The sequence below is a fragment of the Amborella trichopoda genome, chromosome 9, assembly GCF_054954075.1.
Source record: "Amborella trichopoda isolate Santa Cruz 75 chromosome 9, AtrichopodaSantaCruz75HAP2 v2.0, whole genome shotgun sequence".
Classification (NCBI taxonomy): Eukaryota; Viridiplantae; Streptophyta; class Magnoliopsida; order Amborellales; family Amborellaceae; genus Amborella; species Amborella trichopoda.
In genome coordinates, this window is record NC_142344.1 from 1,833,333 (window position 1) to 1,853,401 (window position 20,069).

General features: G+C 38.6%; 2 protein-coding genes across 6 annotated transcripts in view; one reads left to right on the plus strand and one right to left on the minus strand.

Moving 5' to 3' along the window:
- Positions 1-5,181, plus strand: HCF136 (photosystem II stability/assembly factor, chloroplast (HCF136)). Its single transcript, XM_006847801.4, has 8 exons — positions 1-386; positions 1,281-1,516; positions 1,675-1,805; positions 2,272-2,404; positions 2,708-2,830; positions 3,500-3,574; positions 3,865-3,980; positions 4,991-5,181. Exons 1-8 carry the CDS (start codon positions 29-31, stop codon positions 5,055-5,057), a joined length of 1,239 nt encoding a protein of 412 aa, XP_006847864.1. The 5' UTR covers positions 1-28; the 3' UTR covers positions 5,058-5,181.
- Positions 4,891-20,069, minus strand: part of LOC18437599 (Zinc finger, C3HC4 type (RING finger) family protein) — a 26,856-nt gene continuing 11,677 nt past the window's right edge. For 2 of the 5 annotated variants that reach the window (XM_020669623.2, XM_020669625.2), the window contains 10 exons: positions 18,421-19,934; positions 18,025-18,288; positions 16,535-16,755; positions 15,146-15,417; positions 10,903-13,885; positions 10,159-10,291; positions 9,078-9,598; positions 7,508-8,431; positions 6,370-6,543; positions 4,891-5,394 (listed from right to left, as the gene is read on the minus strand). In XM_020669623.2, coding sequence (XP_020525282.2) covers positions 5,197-5,394; positions 6,370-6,543; positions 7,508-8,431; positions 9,078-9,598; positions 10,159-10,291; positions 10,903-13,885; positions 15,146-15,417; positions 16,535-16,755; positions 18,025-18,288; positions 18,421-19,934 — 7,204 coding nt within the window. In that variant the 3' untranslated portion in view covers positions 4,891-5,196. The remainder of the gene's footprint in view (positions 5,395-6,369; positions 6,544-7,507; positions 8,432-9,077; positions 9,599-10,158; positions 10,292-10,902; positions 13,886-15,145; positions 15,418-16,534; positions 16,756-18,024; positions 18,289-18,420; positions 19,935-20,069) is intronic. The other 3 variants (XR_016040950.1, XR_016040951.1, XM_020669624.2) reach the window with 3 other exon arrangements.

The following is a 20,069-nucleotide window of genomic DNA, read 5'->3' on the forward strand; positions in this document are numbered from 1 at the left end:
GAACTAAAAAGAAGAAGAGAAAAAAACCATGGCTTCTTCTGCAATAATGGCGACTCTTCATCTCCAGGGTCTGAATTATCTTCTATACAAGAAGCCACAAGCTTCAAAAATGGTAATCCGCTCGGTTTTCTTGACGAGGAGCGGCCATTGCCAGCCTCCTCGAGCTCAATTGGGGGAACCCAGGTCACAGAACCTAGCTTCTTTGAGCCGAAGGCTTTTCCTCTCTGAAACGGCCGCCATTTCGGTGGCTTTGCCTTCTCTGGTGAGGTTTGAGGGAGAAGCTAAGGCAGACGACGGGCTTTCAGAGTGGGAAAGAGTTTATTTGCCAATTGATCCTGGTGTTGTGCTTCTTGATATTGCCTTTGTGCCTGATGAACTTAATCATGGTGAGTTCACTCTCTCTCTTTCTTTCTCTCTCTATTTTTTTTTTTTCTGGAAATTGTACTCTTTTTCTAGGTTTGTCATGTAGCTGGTAACTGTTGAACTATGTGTGTGACTGTTTGATGAGTTATAGTAACTTTGCACGGATTATGGAATAATCAGGTTTAGGATTTAGTTGCATTGATAATTGAAGCAGTGAGTTCTTCAGGAGTTTTGGTTGTTGAATTGCATTTACTGAGTTTTCATGGAACTTAATGCAGTTTATTGCATCAAAATCGCGCATTATTCTTCATCTTCATCGCTATATTATATGATTTTTACTATTAAATTCACAAAAATTAATTAATAAAAACTTACTATAATTCTCTGCAAATTTATGTTATATGTAAACATGAAATGAAAGCAAGAACTGTGTCAACAATTTCTCATTTCTATACAGTGTAAGATATCTTCTTGACTAGGCAACATGGAGAACTATAAGAATTGCTTATGTTTTACAGTTTTTCAGGTGAGATGGACTTTTTAATAGTGGTTTTACTGTTTTCTAAGAATCTGATAATGCTTGATAATGGTGTTTTGTGTCTTCAAAATGGGAATGGATTTCTCTCATTTTTGCGTTTACTGAACGATATATGCTAAATGTACAAATCAAATCCACCTGACCCATCTACCCGAAAGGTTGAATTATTCCATGTGCCTTGTATATTGGCTTGTAGGCACGGATGCAAAACTCTATAGACTTCGAAGCTTCTCTGTAAAATGTAGCTTGTATATAATGAAATGAAGACACAGCAACTTGGCAAGCTTATATCTTTTGCTGCTTTCAGTGCATTTATTCCACGTTAAAAGAAGTCCTCAGAGTGTTTTTTTATCTTGTATTTGTAATTTTTATTTCTCAGGTTTTCTTTTGGGTACAAGGCAAACTATTTTGGAAACAAAAGATGGAGGAAACACGTGGTTTCCTCGTTCAATTCCATCGGCAGAAGATGAAGACTTTAATTACAGATTTAATTCCATCAGCTTCAAGGGCAAAGAAGGTTGGATTGTGGGTAAACCAGCTATCTTATTGTACACCTCAAATGCTGGAGAAAGTTGGGAAAGAATACCTCTGAGTAATCAACTTCCTGGGGATATGGTATTAATCATTCTCTCTCTATATATATTTCAATAAGAGTCTTTGCTATATTTATTTATATTCCACAAGATTCCTCAGATTGGTTCTTTTGATTATTTTTTTCATGTTATTTGTATATAATGCAGCCAAAATTCAGCTCATAATTATTGGGATTGCAGGTGTATATCAAAGCAACTGGTGAGAAAAGTGCAGAGATGGTCACAGATCAAGGAGCGATTTATGTCACTTCAAACAGAGGGTACAATTGGAAAGCTGCAGTTCAAGAGACCGTTTCGGCTACTCTTAACCGGTATGTTTCACTGAAAGTTTAGAGTAAGATATCACTGTTTTGGAATATAGTTCAAAGCCCTTCATTTTGATATTTTTATCCACTGTTGAAAAAATTTATTTGTCTCTTGTGGAAGCTAAACAGTTGTCAAATTATTGCTGTGAATGTTCTGGATTGAGGGCCTGGGGGGCAATTGAATGCGACAAATGCTAAGCATCTGTCCTAGAGCTATCCAAAGAGGAACAATTCCTTTCTCTTTTTCTGAGATAATCTTGACAAGGCAGTTATAATATGCATTTCATGCTTTCTAGAGGCTGAACTTTGGTTCTGCACTGTCTTCAGAACTGATTTTAAAGATAGTCCAATTTTCAGATAATTGCAATTTCAGCAATCACTATGATTCATGGCTAATGCATAATGTAATTAGACTAAACGGTAGGTCATTGCTGAATCCCTCATAACGTAAGTACGATTGTTCATCTTGCAGAACAGTTTCCAGTGGCATTAGTGGTGCAAGTTACTATACTGGAACTTTTAATACAGTAAATCGCTCTCCTGACGGAAACTATGTTGCTGTTTCGAGCCGTGGAAATTTCTACCTGACTTGGGAGCCTGGGCAGGTGAACTACATTTAGCTTTAGCTATTGGCAAAATAGATATGTGATAGGAGCTATATTTGGAATTAACAAAGGTGGGTTTTTGGATTATTAGAAAAGAAATGCACGTCATCTTTTTGGTCGTGTTTGTAGAGCTTTGTGTTTTTTACATTCAATCTTTGGGAGGTTCTCTGATTAAAACACAGAAGCTTCAAAGAGCATAAATTTGCCTGCTATTTTGGTTTCTTTGAAAGACAACACTTTACTAATAGACGAATATATCATGAGATTTACTTTTGATGCCTTCATCTTCTTTCATTAATGCAGCCATATTGGCAACCACACAACAGAGCAGCTGCACGAAGAATACAAAACATGGGGTGGAGAGCTGATGGTGGACTTTGGCTATTAGTACGAGGTGGTGGACTGTATCTTAGCAAAGGAACCGGGGTAAGGAACATGAGAACCAAAAAAAGGAACAAAATGAAAGTGGAATGATAAAGGTTATTTTTGGCATGATACTACAGTTACCATTGGGTGATCTTTGTAGAAGTTGTGCTCTTTTTAAGTCATGCTGACGCTTTAGGGCTCGATATAATTTCTTTTGAAGGCCCCTACATGCCCTCTACAACTTCGCTAAACAACTGAGAAATTAACCACAGTTTTTACTGGTCTTTTCATGTTCATGCAGGAGATAAAATATGGCATCTTTGTATCTTATTTTCTACTATTTATATCATTATGTGACTATATTGTTGCAGAGAGTTAGTCTATTTGGTTTCTGAAGTCCCTCATTCAGAATATGCTTATTATCCCATATGGTAACTTTGCATCATAAATGTTAAATATGATCATGATAATGGGGTAGGGGTCGTAGCGGTAGCATCACTTGTGCCCCAGCTAAGGTCTAAGCTTCCATTCTCACCTCACACATTCAAAAAACCACTAACGATTTAGAAAAACGGGTAGGAGCTCGTCATCCCCACTGAATTACCCAAAAAATTGTTAAATATGAACGTGTGGTTGGAGTTTCTTCAAATGCGTGAGTTTTACAGATTACCCAATGTTTTGGTTTTGAACATAATTCGATGAATGATTGACTATTCTGATATTTTTCAGATCACAGAGGACTTTGAAGAAATTCCAGTACAAAGTAGGGGTTTCGGCATTCTTGATGTTGGTTACCGTTCAAAGGTAAGATGTGTTTGCTAACAAAATATAGCTGTCTACTACCATGTTGGATTTATGCCATACAAATTTTATGTATGACATACGATACACAGCCAGGTAATTCACCATCTATTCTCAAGATGCACAATGTAGATGTACCATACTGTGAATGCCAAGATATTCATCCCAGATAAGGATGGAGGATTCCTTGGCTGTGTATTATGTACCACACACAGGATGCACATAAAAACAATTACTTTGTGAAATTCACAACTATATCTTGATTTTAACTTGGAAGCTTTTGTGGGCACCAGGATGAAGCTTGGGCAGCTGGAGGCAGTGGCATTTTATTGAGAACAATGAATGGTGGAAAGACTTGGATCCGGGACAAAGCTGCCGATAGTATTGCTGCAAATCTCTACTCTGTAAAGTAAGTTTTTTTTTTTTTTTTTGGCTGTTTTTTACTTCTGTAGTCTTTTTCACCCAAGGCCTTCCCTTTGATCATAAGGAAAATATGAGGACTATAGTGCCTACAACACATGCAAAGCTCAGGAAAGCAGTTCAAAAACTTGAAAATGTCAAACCAGTACTTAGTATTGCCGATATTCTTGGATGCTTGTTTTACCACTGAATTAAAACATGCTAGGTGGGTACTTCAAGTATATAGGAAGGGTAAAATAATAAAGGAGCGTGTTTAACCTACTCCCATGGGAGCACATTATACACTTGCTCCCTCAGGCAAAAGAACTGAAATTTTAGGATCACTTTATAAGCAACATATGAATAATTTCAGAAAAAGAAAGAAGACTTATAATTCCTAAATGGTTGGTCGCTAGGTTGATGAGGTTACGTCCCCAAACTTTTGGGCCCTTAAAAAGTACTCCTGGATATGATTTTACCAGATTGAGTAAAATATGCTCTCCCCAGGGTATAAAATCTTTTGGCACAATAAAATTCATGTACTTTCCTGATATTCCAAGTTCGATGCAAATATCCTGATACTCCCGAGTGTTCAGACCACCTGCATGATCTGATAAAGTTTTATTGCAAACATTTTGTACAAGATAAAGTTGGACAGGAAAAACACAAGATAACATATGCATAGTGTATGTGTAGCATATAAATTAGGAAAGTTGCACATCCAATGCCAAAGGATGCATAAAAAATCATCTTGATACATCAATTATCATCTGATATTTTCATAAGATTTATTTCAGACATTTTGTATGGGACAAAGTTGAAAAGAAAAAGCACAAAGACAACAGACACAATTCAACCTAAGGATAGCAAATAAACAAAACAAGCCAACAACCCATTAGAATTGCACAATTCAATGCCAATTTGCATATACAAAAATCTTCTATTCACATCAAATTGATCTCATTGTGTTTTATACATACTCTACATTTCTCTTTGGACCCCTTTTCATTGTTCATGCAGGTTCATCGACGAAAAGACAGGGTTTGTTTTGGGGAATGATGGAGTGTTACTGCGGTACCTCGGCTAGTATTGTTTTGCTTGTTAAGCAATGTAAAAGTTACAACTATGATGCATTTCATCATAAGAATGATATGAAGCATTCTTTGCCTCAATGAATCGATCCATGCGAAATAAATTTTTCTTGATACAAATTCTCTCTCTCTCTCTCATGGTCGGAAGATTTTGTGTGTCTTCTTCACATGGATCCTGCAAAAAGGGCAGCGCGAAACAGCAGAGCAACATCTGTGACACAATACATGGCCACAAGGAACAAACATTGTATCAATCTCGACACCGAGGCAGACACGGCATGACCATGCTGATTTTGCCGCTTCTGCTTCTTTTGCAGCTGTGTCAGCCCTCTCCTGTAAATACCAAAAGGAAAAAGAAGAGAACAATGGCTCACAATTATGCTCTAAATTCGAAAAATGGTGCCATTGATTTTTTTTTTTTTTTCTCTTTGGGATCTTCGCGTACCTATGATTTCTTTCTTTTTTGAAAATAAATCGTGCCATAAGATCTCGTATGTTTCAAGAAGAAAATGCCGCAAACTAATTTTTCGAATTCTATCTATCCAGCTGCCGGAGATTGATTAATCCAAAATGTGAAATTGTATAATCTAGGGTTTTAAAACTAAACCTAAGTCCACTCAGACTCGGCATTTCGCTTAGCCGAGTTCTTGTGTACAAATTTGGGAAATAAAAAATTAAAAAAATCATAAACATTACATTTTTTTCTAAAATCAATTTATAAACACTATATATATGATTTTGATTTTTTTATTATGATTTCTTCTTCTTATAAAATCCCATTTTTATAGCTTCCCCTTCCTTTGGATTTTTTTAATCATTTCTAGCTATAAATCATTTTTTCTAAATCCATCTTTTAAATATTTTATTCCATCTTATTTGCGCTTTTAATGTTGTTTATAGTTTATTATTTTTTCTTGTTATTGTTTTCTGGGCTTTGTACACTACTGGGGCGAGTCTACTCAAGACTTGCCTGAGTTAATCGGTTCATGCAGGGCCCAAGTCCCAAGCCTGAGCTGATTCAATGAACCTTGATATAATCCAATGGAGTAAGAAGAAGCCACAGTAAGTTAGGTCAATGGATGGTGTTGAAATCAGTGGGAACCATCATTGGGGTCATGTCCTGTTCAAGCAGGTCCCAGTCTCCATCACCATCCACCATTTCATAGCTGGTTATGACCTCAATGAATTATGGCTTTCACACAGTCGATTGGACATTAGTATATGCTACTTTTCCCAGCTAAAATTAATCCTTCCCTTGAAATTGAGATTAATAATATCCTTAAAATAAGGAATAAGCAATAGATGAACCTGTTCGAGCAAAAGTGCAGCTTGGGACTCCTTGAGCTGTTCTTGAAAAAGCAGAGTGGTTTGCAATAGTGTTTGATTCTCAACATCCATCGAGAGACCTGCTGCAGAGAGTATATCTTGTACTGCTTGCACTAATTCTGTTGTAGATACTTTGCCGTATTGGAGGTCCTTCTGCTACAAAAATTTCAAATTTTTATTATGCTTGTTTATGGTCACTAGATGTGGCATCTATTCTTTAGTTTTCTATTTCAGATATTTCGGATTGCATGCATTAACAATGGTAAAATGTGCATTTTCCAATGACTCGAGACACAAAATGCTTGGAACATTTGATTTCTATGACTGGCTTGACACATATGCTCACTGTGCACCTGTCCTTCTCTTTATGCAACCAATTTATAGTTGGAGAAAAGACGTCCCATGGGACATAATTTGTTCATTTGGTCATGTGGTTCGAACACAGTTTGGGGTTTTTGATGGGCCCCAAAACTCTCAACTTCTGTCTATAAGACTCAAAAATCAATTTAGGAGGAAAAGGACATGGAGTTCAAAGGGTGAAAGAAATCAAAATTTGCTCCAAGATTGGATCTAAAATTGTCCATTCTAATGGACATCAAGAAATTGATCTTAGGGCTAATCGAAAGTCCCTTGTTGAAATTTTAGCCCAACTAGGTGTTTTTAGCTATGGGCCCAAACATATAATTTTCTCTTGCGGGACCACCATATAACTGCCCTTTATAGTTTGTGGGGCATTTTTGAGAATTGGCATGCATGTTAACAAACAGAAGACTGTCCAATGCAGATATTAAAAAGGTGGGGGGAGGGAGGAAGTGGATGCATGTGGATATACTAAGCAGGGAAGGCATGCGATAGTCCATTAGACTATGGGTAGACTATGGGAAAACCACAGTCCATCAGGGTTATGACTGTCCATGCAATGAGAGAGAGAGAGACTTATCACAAGTGGAAAGAATGAGTCTCAAGAGAGAGAGAGAAAGGCCCATCACAAGTGGAAAGTGTGAGTCTCTCTCCATCTTCCATTTCATAAAACAGTCATAGCTCCAATAGGCTATGGTTTCCACAATCAAATGATACAGTATTGTACTTCACATAGAGAAAGAAAATGAAGTGTAACTACCTGAGCTGGTTTTTTTCCTGTTTTGCCACCCCCATCATCTTTCACTAACCTAACCTGTTTCCCCCTCTCGGTTCCAGAATGTCCAATCTGAACAGTTTCCTGCACAACAGATGAAGACCTCCCTTCTGAATCAGTCAACATGCTTTTGAACGAGTAAACCCTCGAAGAAAGAAGATAACTGGTCTCCCCAGGAGCTGTCTCCACCAAAAACCGATAAAGAGCCTGACCAGCTGAGGGTCTCACATTCTCAGGAACTCTGCCATATCTCAACTTCTCTCCATCTTTGTCCGGTTTCCAAGCCACAATTTCTCCAGCATAAAAGGGCCGCAAAGGATGAAAATGCACTTGAAGAGAATCCTGGGGAATTAGCTCCTTGCCCACAATATTATACGTCCCTATCTCTTCCTTCCCTGAACCCAGTTTCAGAATGCCCAAAAGTGCTTTCTCTGAGTTTTCAGGAGCAGAGAAGAGGGATCCAATGGGTAGTGTAAGAGGAGAATCCATAATCTGGCTCACAACAATAGCAAGAACGTCAGTAAGAGGAATAAACTCAGGAGGCTCAGCAACTAGGACATGGGTCTTTGATCTATCGACAAAGTGTAGAGTTCGATGCCCTAATTCTTTTTCCCAGCCTGATATAACTGATTCTTTGGTTACACGGGTTATGTCCAGATTCCTTGGAAGTAGCAGAAACCTGGTATAGATAGAGCACGAAAATTGTAATTTCTCAGCCATGGTTTTTAGCAAGCTTTGTACCTTCTCCAAAGTTAAATCTCTAAACATGAGTACATAGTCAGATAAGTTGCGGAGAATTGTCCATAGAGCAACCTGGAATGATTGGCTCAAGATCTTATCATTGATGGATGTAAGTGTAACAGGCCCAATATGATCCAAGGCCTGTATGGGTTGCTTCTCATCCAGTTCCTGCATCAAATAAAGCATTCCAAATCATTAGGTAAATAATCTTAAGACCCAAACTGATAGTATTAGTGCTAGATGTAAGGAAAGTTAAAATGAAGAAAACCTAGAAAATTTGTTTGATATTTTTGGCCTCAGCTGAAGAATAGATCTCAGATTCAGACATAGTTTCCATTCAAAATTCGCATGTTTCAGAATAGCAAACATAAAGGTGTTCAATTTCGGAGTGAATTACAGCCAAAACTTCAGATTGAAACCAGTAACATAGTCACATTTCACAGAAGCTAAAGTTTTCCATCATCTAATGGATTCTGATCGATGGTACTCCAAGGCTATATACACGGTACATTCTCACTGGTGGATGGTTGGAGATCAACTGTACCAGGCGAAGTCCCTGTGGGCCAGAGTCTAGTTAAACTCGAACCACCATCAATGGGAAGAGACTGTGGATGTAACCTCAGAATACCATGTACCACAGTCCATCAGAGTATGATCCAGTTCTCCCAAGAGATGTTTGCTTATTTGGCTGATAGAGCGGGCTAATGGCCTGCACATGGGTCTCGTCCATTGTACCCATTGGGCTGTATGCCAAAGTGTCAAAATAAATTTTCAATCAAAATTTGAACCCATGCCTTAAAGGAGTTTCAATTACCTCCACAACCATCTCAGAGAGCTTTTTAACACCTAGCAGTGCACATATCTTCTCAGGAAGATCTGGGTGAACAAATCTTAGCCTGGAAGTCTCTATGTCATTGATGAACCTAGAGCCATAAGCATCAACATATATACAGGTTCTTGCCAGAACAAGCCTACACCCATCATCTGGAACTATCACATCTGAGATAGAAATTGATCCTTCTGAACCTGAGCTGGCAGTCCCTTCAGAGATGAAGTGTAAAATCTCCATTACAGCACGAAGTTCATTTGGATTCAGACGTTGATAACCACATGACTGTTGGATCTTCAATAGAAGATCCTTAGCACATGAAAGAGAGAAATGATCTTGAAGCCCAATGTCTTTAAGGATCTTCATGAATGGGAGATACTGGGCGGGGAGTTCGAATGCAAAGGGGGAGAGATTGATTGTGAGACGTGCAAAAAGAGAATATGCCGTAACCAGTCGTGTCCCATTGGCAAGCGGAATGAATGCAACTTTCCGTAACTCTGATATATCTGTCAATGAAAAACTCAAACATCTCAACATGTACGCATGTTCTTGTTTGTATGTATTGGAGTCCTCTGCATAATCGTGTTTGCCGAGGACTTTTCAAAATTTTGATATATCCCTACCTCCCTCCCTCCCCCTCCTGCTCCCTCGCCTTCCACACCACCATCACCCCCCTACTCACTCCCTCCCTCCCTCTCCCTCACGCTCTCTCCCTCCCTCTCCCTCTCCCTCTCCTTCTCTCTCTCGCTCTCCCCTCCCTCTCCCTCTCCCTCTCCCTCTCCCTCTCCCTCTCCCTCTCCTCTCTTCCTTCCACACCCCACCTTCAAAAAATAATAATAATAACTACAGTTTCTTAGCTTTCTTTATTGGTTCTTACATCAATTCGTTTCCTTTTTACTGCTTTTATTACCTTTCAGTTTTTTAATTTTCCTTTACTTTCCTTCGGTAATTTTTTGGGTAAATAAAATATTACTTTTTTTTGGTTTAATTACTAGCTACTTTTAATTTCATTATCAGTGCAGTGGATTGGTGGTCAAATACACTGAAAAGTAACATATATGCTCACCTTTAGCTGAAAGGGAATGCCAAAGCTTCTCCAAATATTTCAAAACTTCATAAGAAGCATCTTCAATGGAGATCATGCTTGAGGAAGTAGGCCAGCGTGCAAGGGTGTCTTCACCCCCATTTCTTCCAACTATCTGAAAAATTAGGAGTGATCAATTCAAAGCTAGAAAATCTTTCAGGTTGAGATGGACCCAAGACAATCTGGAAATATTAAAGTTGAGAGGCCCATTTCCTCAACTCAGCTGGTTCATCTAGTTTAATCAAAGGAAACTTTTCATTCAATTGAATTATGACATAACTTCTGCTAATTCAGGATATCAGTTTCTGGGACTCTAATACCAGGACTATTAGCTGAACCGACAGAACTGTCAGGCAGCTTCTCAGGTACAGACTGCGCTTCAGTAAGCGATTCTAGCCAATGGAGACTGATTCGGTAATTAAGACTTCTTTTTATACTTTAAAAAAAAAAACACTAAGATTGTAATTGAGAGAGGAACTAGGCTTCAGGGTTCAGACTGAGACAACTATTTTCAGACTTTTAGTGGTTTTGGTTTTAGTGAATTAAAAAATCAGCCCTAAACTGACAGGTCCGCCAAAGTAGTGGATACATTTTCAATAAAGATCGCTTTCTTTATGTAGATAAAAATGTTGAGTAACAATCTATTCATTTAACCAAGCATAAAAGACAATGCGGGAAAAATGAAACAGAAAAGCACCAAACAAATTAGCATAAACAAAGTTATACCTGGAGATGTCTCAATACTGTAGAAAATACTGGTGGAGTCCTCAAATGTAATGCTCCCCAAGAGAACTCAGGAGGAATAATCTTCGGTCTGGCTAGAATCGGTGCACAACTCCATGCCAGAGGCCAATCTTTCAAGAGAATTGCTTCATTATAGGATGCAAGCACTCTCTTTCCACCTTTCTTCCCCTCAATTTCTGGCAACCCTTTTTCAGCAGGTACAAACACGATCTTGCTGAGGACATCACAGAAGTGACTGCCATATAAAACTGCAAAGTTTCCTAAGATAGCTTCCACAACTGATCCAGCTAAGGACCACAGTTCAGAAGGTAATTCACTTTGGGAGTTCAGGAATCCCACATCAAAAGCATCTGGATCTTCTGTACTTTTCCAGGCCTCAGATCCCATCATTTCTACTTTTCGAGCGCAATCGAGTATTGTGTCGGCTTCTGAGGAGGTCCTTAAGCTTGTTTTGCGCAAAAGGCGAAGCCATGCCTCAGAAGTGAACCTCTCACCAGGGAACTTGATTCTTTCCCCAGAAAATACCGATTTGAGTAAAGAATCACTGGGGTCTAGTAGATCCTTGGGTTTGTATAACTGTGCACAAGATTCATCGGCACTTCTAACAAATTTAGTCTCTTTCAAAGCAGCAATTACTGTAGAATCAGACTGTAAAGTATCCCAATTCATAATCAGATACATCAAAATTAAATCCTGGTCATGCTCAGTTTTCTCTTCAAACCTGTTTAAAGCAAACCTCACAAGTATCTCTTGGTTGTGCAATTCTGGGATACCAAGGGCATGGAAAAAGAGACTACCACCCATAACAGTTGAATGAGAAAAGCATTGTTCATCGTAGGGCTGAAAGAATGCATTTGGAGATATAATACATTGGTTTTGCCCATATATACGTGTATACTTTCCCACAACTGTCTTAAAGATGGGGAGTTCTCGCAACATATCAAGCTCTTCTCTTATGTAAACTTCAGGAGATGAAGAATCAAAATCTGAGGCAAAAAGGGTAAATAGTTCATCACAAACTTCATCAGAGAGAGAAGCTGGTTCAGAAGGATATCCAGCTTGTTTAGCAGCCAATAGCTTGGAAATGATAGCTTGCCCAAGAGTTTGACCTTGTCTAGGTAAACAAGATTGTGGTGGGTTGTATTCCAGAAAAGATACATCATATACAGGTAAATTACATTCATTTAGAAATGATAGCAACCAAGGGTATCTTTTGTTGGTCATTTCATATGCTGTAGTGTATGAGCTTGACTCATCAGAAGTGGGTTCCATCCTGGGGGGAATAAATACCAGGTTGCTGTGTTTGACTCGGCACAATATTGGTTTATGAAGAAAAGCAGGAATGAGGGGCCAATTGGAAAAGTATGAAAGCTCACCAGAGACAAGGATCCTCCAAAAGAGTTGTATCCAATCAGGGGATGGACCCTTGCCTTGGGGACCTGAACTATTCTCCCAAGGTACCCAAGGGTTCTTGTTCCAGTTCAAGACATAATCAACCCATTGCTCATCCAAAACTAGCCTCAGATGCTTAGAGAGTAGGAGGGGAGAGAAGATATGCAATTTCAAAAATCCATGTATAATTTGGTTTGAGAAAAATCCAGCTAGTATGGGCCTCTCCAAACATAGGGGGTCAATAAATTTTGCAGCTAAGGGGCGCATTAACAACTGCTGTTCTTTGCTTCCTATCCAAAGTTCAGTCACCCCTAATTTTACAAGATGCTTTGTTGCAGTCGGACAAGGTAAACCTTTCACCTCGGCAGCTATGGCAGGCACACCTGTTACGTCGCTGAAAAGGGCATCTCCACGCCCTGAAGGTCCTCCAGGCCTGCTAATATCTTCTACAACCCCCCGACCTAAATCATACAATGCTTTACCAAAATTCGTCATCATATCAAGTGGATCTCCCCCTGGGCTCTGAGTTTGCGCACGCTGTGCTCTCTGCATGTTCAGCCTCCTCATTTGGGTTTGACCAGGAGAAAGTGAATCCAAATCATGTGTATTATTGCGTAGATTACCACTTTCAGGAAGAAATGCTTCAGTACCATCCAAAGTACTTTGTTCCCTGGATACATCAAACTTATTGGGATGGTCCAAATCAATATCAGATAAACAATACTCAAAAACATCAACAAATGTTTCAAATGATCGAAGCACAATGGATGTAGGTGATGTTTTCAATAGGTCCCTGACAATCTTTGGCTTAATTTCTCTTGCTACAATTCCCACAGCTTGAATTTCACTGACCAATTCCCATGGCACTGAGAAAACAGGGTAGTGCTCCTTGATGAAGCTATAAACTGTCGAACGGGGTGAATGATCAGTGGGCCCCATCCCAGGATGAGCAAGAAACATACCTTCTTCGGCCTTGACTATGCTTCCACCATAAAGTTGCCAAACAGGGAGGTCAACAAGGCGCACATAGAAAGGCCGTATCACTTGTTCAATTAAACATTGCCAATCAGCCTCAAGCGCATGGGATGACTGTGAATTATTAGAAGCACCCTTAGATCGACCAGGAGACAAAGAATGTTGTTTAGACCTTGGCCAGAATGAGTAAATCTGATCCCCATAAGCTCGCAAAATTTGACCAACATCATGGGATGAAGGTGATTCCAAACTTGAAGTCATGGGATCCTTCCTTAGCTTTTGAAACTCTAGCACCATTTCGACATATGAGTCACGAACACAAGACATCAACTCGCTGTTCCAAGCTGCCATTAACTGATCACGAATATCATGTTGCATTCCTGATGAGGTCACGGGGTCCTGGTACTTGAACAGATAGCGCCCACCATTGTGCCAAACAAGAAAATATCCCAAAACAGTAACAGGCAAATCGATAACTCCAGAAAGTGGTAATGGAGATAAAATAAAACTTGATGAATGGATGCGGTAAGGATCTCCATTTTGTGAAATGTGTGCTGCAACCCCAGCAACTGGTGTTAGGTTGTACGCGAGATACCGCCTGAAAATTGATATGGTTGAGACATGCTCAAGATATATTGCACATAATGCATGATAATATTGGATAAGAGTAACAGATGCACTTAACTGGAGAAAGTAAAGAAACCAGTTACTATTATCAAAGAATAGACCATGGATACTCTTAAGATGTTCATGCATCATACTTGAATAGGGTTCAAGATAGAGAATGAAGACTATTCCAGAAACAGAAAACATCTCACCAAAGTATAAATGAATTGTAATTTTAGATCGTGCTTTTTCTTTCTTTTTTTCTTTTTTATTGGGCAAAGATATCATTTAAATGAGCAATCAAGGGGTACATGAAGTTTCACCAGTGGTGAAGACAGTCAGAGACATTAATATATGGTACATGGGGTTGTTGATTCTCATAAAGCAAAGAAACTAGACCAGATTACGAAAATATCATTTATGGTTATGAGCAATCAAGTATATAGTAGGTGTCACAAGGGGTGCAGACAGATAGAGCAATCAGGAGTCGAGGAAACTGGACCAACACCCACTTCTAGCAAGGGAATTTGCCTCCACATCAGAGAACATGATGACAGCAAAATTCTAACTTGTGGGATGCGTCAAGGATCTCTAGGATATTTGCCAATCTCCATGGTCACGGAGAGTCTTTCTGTACAACAAACTAACATATTTTGTGAGTGACCTTCCACAACCAGAGGGCTAGAGAAAATCTAGGTGAAGCCCAGTTGGAGGCAGTTCATAGATTTCTACAGTATCCTAAGTGCTCTCATGAGTCACTTCATGCTTGGGTTGCACGTGTGACGTGAATGGGGGAACGTGACACCACCGCATAGGAATCAAAGGGAAAAGCATGAAAAACATTGAGGAATCACATGCATTTCCCACTTTCTCAGAAAATAGAGTAGCACTAGTTTCAACAAACTGTATTTAGGGAATTATTTCCAGAATATTCAGGAACCGATGATGTTCTAGTACTAAATCCATTAAAATTTTGAAGAACTTGTTACCTTGGAAAAGAATCGCAAAAAATCATGATTTCCAGCTTATCATATGATCAAAGAGAGCAATAAATGATAATATAACAACTTAACATAAACAGCAAGCTTGAAACATGGGCAATAACATGACACTGCAAAGAAGCCAAATATTCCCAAAAGAGGGAAAAAAAGGAGAAAACAACTTCTAATTTGCATGGAGGTTCATTCACTTATTCATAGACTCAACGCATTCACTTATTCATGGACTCAACGCATGCTTTGCACAGGCATACCTATCTAGGGCCATGTTCCTTGTTTGTCCCGATCCGAGGGTAAGGACAACCAGCCATTTGTCAATGACTTCCCTCCCATCTTGAATGATCCGAACATCTATTACGCGTGCTTTTGTTGCAGTGCTTGAGCTACCAAACAATCTTGATATCTGAAACTTTCTCCATTTCTTTTCTGAAAAAGGATTCCTCATAATAGCAGATAAGGAATCAAGGTAAACACCATACTCCTGACACATATGAGTATCTCCTTCACCCCAAGTTGACACCTCCACCTAATGAAAATAAATATTATGATATATTAATCAGAACTTATAAAAAGTATAATTTTAAAAAGTCTCTAAAAGTAAACACCATACATGAGCATGCTTACAAATTTCAAAAGAAGGCAATAGAACATAAGTGGTGAAATGATTATAAGAGAACAGAATATGAGACCAGTGATTGTTCAACATAAGCATGCATTTCTCAAACCATTAAAGAATATATCAAAATACCATGGTGATTGTAAAATGATCAAGGGTAATTAATTCTGTCTGTACATTCCATACACTCTCATGGGGACTTATCCTAAGCTTCTCAGATTCTCTCTAAGCCACAAATGTGACTCATAGAAGAAAAGCATAAGCAACAAAAAGAAATGGAAAAATATATATAATCTACAGTTTGGAACGGAGCAAGTCAATATAGCAAATGGGATACCATAAAAACTAATAAACGTTTTGAGAAAATATCCCTAAAATGTTCAAACCTCTTTTAGAAACTCATTAAGATAGTCAAATCAACCAATTCATCAACAAAGTCATTACTTTAAAAAGATCATTTCACTCAAGTACCTCGTCAACTATTTTGTTAAAAAATGCCCAAAATTCCCTATTCTGAGCTTGGAATACTGAACATGTAAGGGTACTTTTATGATTTGGCCCCACTAAAGTGGCCTTGAATGCCAAAGGTATGCCTACTTGTTCCGGGTTCCAAATCCAGAAATTGTTCTTTAATTCAAATATCTTGCTCTGTGTTTTGGATGCTCTGGGTTTGGAAACCGAAACATGTGATTTTTCCATCGAACCTTGTGTTCTGGGTTTAGATCCAGGAATAATCAGGGGCATTTTGGTAATTTAGCTCACTCGTATCACAGGCTTAATCATCAAAATGCACCTGCTTGTTCACAGCTCCAAAACCAATACAAGGGTATTTTGGATATTATCTAATAGAATAGTTGGGGACATACATGAGTAATATAATCCTTCTAAAGTAATCATTTTCTTTATATATTGGTTGATTTGACCACCTCAATAAATTTTTTTTCAGATAGTTTAAATATTCTAATAATATTTTTCCCCAAATTTTTAAACAGTCCCAGATAAAATATTAGGCAAGCAAAAATTTTACCTGTAGAATAGACTTTAAGAATAATAAAGTTGTAGATAAAGGTTCCAAAAATCTATCAAATATGTGCTTCACTCTCCGGGAACCGGACTCTATTCCTTCTGCCATGCACTTGGATGATAAGGGCAAGCGAATAATTGTGGAACCTGATAAGGAACAAGCGACATCTTGACCAATCAACAAGGGGTGAAATTGATCACGGAATCTCTCCATAAGATTTGCACCTGCAAGACATAAAAATTGCAACTAAGATGTGCTCTATCCGAATCACAACATACACAGCAAAGTACAAAAGCAAACAATATAAACTGCATCCAAAGGTCAAATGATAGTTAAAAGGAACTTGATCCAAAGTTTCCTAAAAGTAAATTTTCTTTAGTAAAATCAACCTAATCCATTTTCAACAGTGATAGATTCTATCTAAGAGGAGTAAAAAATTTAGTTGGGATTAAACTCCAAAAAGATATTGGCCAATAGACATAACAGATCTAAAGGTTTAGTCAAAAATTATTAAACCACAAAGAAAAACATTTGTTTGACATGAACATTGCCAACCAATAAATTTGTTGGCACTTTGGATCATCATCCTGCAGTGGTTGCCACTTTCAATAAATATAAAACAAAAATTATTGACATTCAGATGTAATTTCACAATATCCTGCATGTTGCACATAGCGAAGTGGCTATTGAGGAAAACCCCACTAATACTGAATAAAGTAACTAACAAAAACCCTCATTATCATGAACAACAGTAAATGTGACAATATCCAACTTTTCTTCAATATGAACAAGATGTGATTTGAAAGTTCTTTCAAGGGTAGAAGAACAGAAACATACCAATGCCCTGTCCACCCCTTCCACATGTCCCACACATAAGAAGTGAAAATGGGTGATATGTTTCAAATAAACAAATACTTTTGAGATAAGAGAAATTGATCAATCGCCGTGACATATCTAATATCAACAAAATTCATTTGTCATTTTCCATAGATATCCACCAAGTCCCAATAGGATTGACAACCAACCAAGTTATAGGGAATCCACAACATGGATCATGAAAGTGCCTTCTTTGATGTGATCATGTCCAACATTCCATATGTCCAACTCTTAAAAACATTTGCAGCAAGCTAGTCACCATGAAGGGCTTCAAAGTGACAGATGAGATCGAAGGTTTAAAATGAGAAATATGGGGTCAACTCAAATACCATCACAAAAGAAGGTAAAGACAAAATGAAAGGTCTCATTTGGCCCCAGCTTTGACAATCTTCAATATGTAATGTTAGCATAAGTGCCCGTCAAAGGAATTTGTATAAGGCATAGAGCACAACACTTAAAAATGCAGAAATTGCCTCTGTTGGAAATTATCAGGCATAGAATGAAACAGTTTTGCAGCATGCAACAATGGGAAAAAAAGCCATGAAGATTTTAACTTTACACAATCAGCTGGAATAATTTCAAGGGCTAAAATATCATGCAACAAAAGAACAACTTACCATTTAATGAGTATATTTTTGCACAGGGAACATGATTTGATGGTGCAGAAAGAGCCAAACCAAGAGGGTCAAACATGTAAAAACAGCCATCGGAAATGATTGATGGGAGATCACATATTTGGTAACAGCTGAGCAATCCTAAACCATAATTAAGTGTTGTGCCTCGAAGCTTCCAGGGAGGAAGAAGCTGGAGATTGGAAATTTCTTCTGTGCTCAAGATGGCCCCCTCCAAAACAACTACGAGAGCTGGCCCTTGAAACTCGCCTACAGAGTTACAAACAAAACTGAGGAAATGCATGAAATAATACAACAAACATGCAAAAGCAACAACATAGCATAAAAGGCAAGCTTAAAATCATGCACATACTCAAAAGTGTAATGTGAAGTATGTGCTACCTAGACTGGGATGGAGTAGGGACAGCCTTGGATGCTCTCGCTTATCAAATATCACATGTAGCTTCCTTGCCTGACAACAGTCTGCCAACTCCAACAAATCAAACAACAAAAGATCATCTTGTCCATATAGCGCCATCAGATCACATATTTTTGAATATTCCATACAAGGCAAATCTTTTGTCATCTCCTCATCCACTAAGGACAAGTACCGAAGTGACTGTATCCCTAATCTATTAGCTAGATCATTGCTAATACTGGAGTGTACAAAATGCTTAGTGTTAAAAGAGCTTTTTTCCATCCATGGAGCATCATTGTAGACAACATCAGCCCCACACACAAGAACTCCAGAGGAATCTGGTATTAATAATGATGTCAGGCATGTATTGGGCAATGATTTTTCAGTATAACAGTCAGCAAGAGCTTCCAGTAAACAAACAACAAAACTCAACTGCTCCGGTGATAATGGTGATCCTTTCATGTCCAGTTGCAACCGTTCTAGAACATGCAAATAATCCACAGATTCAAAGGTTAGCTTCACTCCTAAGGCAGAGAGCAAAGGTCGGTACTCTGATAGCTCAGATGGAACAACATAAAGGTAGGGCTGAAACTTCACAGGGGAGTCAAATGCAAGTGCCTCTGATGCTACAAAATTATCACCAGTCCACACCCAGGGAACACCATTCACAGCAGATTTTAACACCATGAAATCGCTGGTATCAACAAACTCCTGTAATGTTGCATAGAGATTTGGGATTTCCCTTTGCAATGCTTTGTCCCATATATGCCTGCAGGAACCAGACTGTAAAACAACCTGATTATAAGACTTGCACAGTTCAACCAATTGGGTTGACAAGATACGAACATTCGGTCTTTCTTTCCAACCAAGCTTATATTGAATGTATAGAGAGCATTCCCCATCCAGTATTCGCATGGTTGAAGACACCATCCACATTTGGGACATTGGCCTCACATATCCTGGAGATGCTACTTGAATTTCAGATACAGCCCATGGAAGTCCTTCAATTGGTGGATCAACCAAAACGGGGCACCAAGCAATATCTCTCAGTTCTAACCAGAAGTCATCTTTGGGTTCATCATGGGTAAAGTTTATGCACCATTGCATGTCAAGATCACCTTCAGAAGACACATCATTTAGCTCTCCCAAGAGCATGCTTCTTGCTCGTGAACTAGGCATACCTGCCTCTTTTTTATCGAAATTAGAGCTGCCATAATCATCACTAGTTTTGTATTCAATCATATCAGCAAGCTTGAAACCAACGGCATCCAAGCAATCAAGTAGTCTCCTTCCAAAGTTCATAGCTTCTTTGCTGCCAGAATCATACAACATGGAAACTGATCTTGCACTGTCAAGCAAACCAGAGAATCCCAAGGTGTTCTTCATACCCAAACTAAGCAATATCTCAAGGATATCACACTTCAAGAACTCTCCACAAGGGAAGAAAGCATCTTTGTACAAAAGTTGCTGTAATCCAGGAATGCGAGGATCATAAAGTCTGCAAAATAAGGTCTGATTATTAGATTTACAGCCATCTTCCATCCAATCAGCCATGCATCACTGTCCAGTCCTCAAAGTCTCACCACATGATAATCCAGAAAAAACAAGAAAAGCGAATCACAACCCGCAAAGC

What these genes read in the sequence shown, in the direction of transcription:
- HCF136 (XM_006847801.4), top strand. Translation starts at nt 29, where the DNA reads ATGGCTTCTTCTGCAATAATGGCGACTCTTCATCTCCAGGGTCTGAAT. An exon ending in TGACTTGGGAGCCTGGGCAG is followed by an intron (nt 2,405 to 2,707) that starts GTGAACTACATT and finishes TCATTAATGCAG; the next exon opens with CCATATTGGCAACCACACAA. An exon ending in ATGTTGGTTACCGTTCAAAG is followed by an intron (nt 3,575 to 3,864) that starts GTAAGATGTGTT and finishes TGTGGGCACCAG; the next exon opens with GATGAAGCTTGGGCAGCTGG.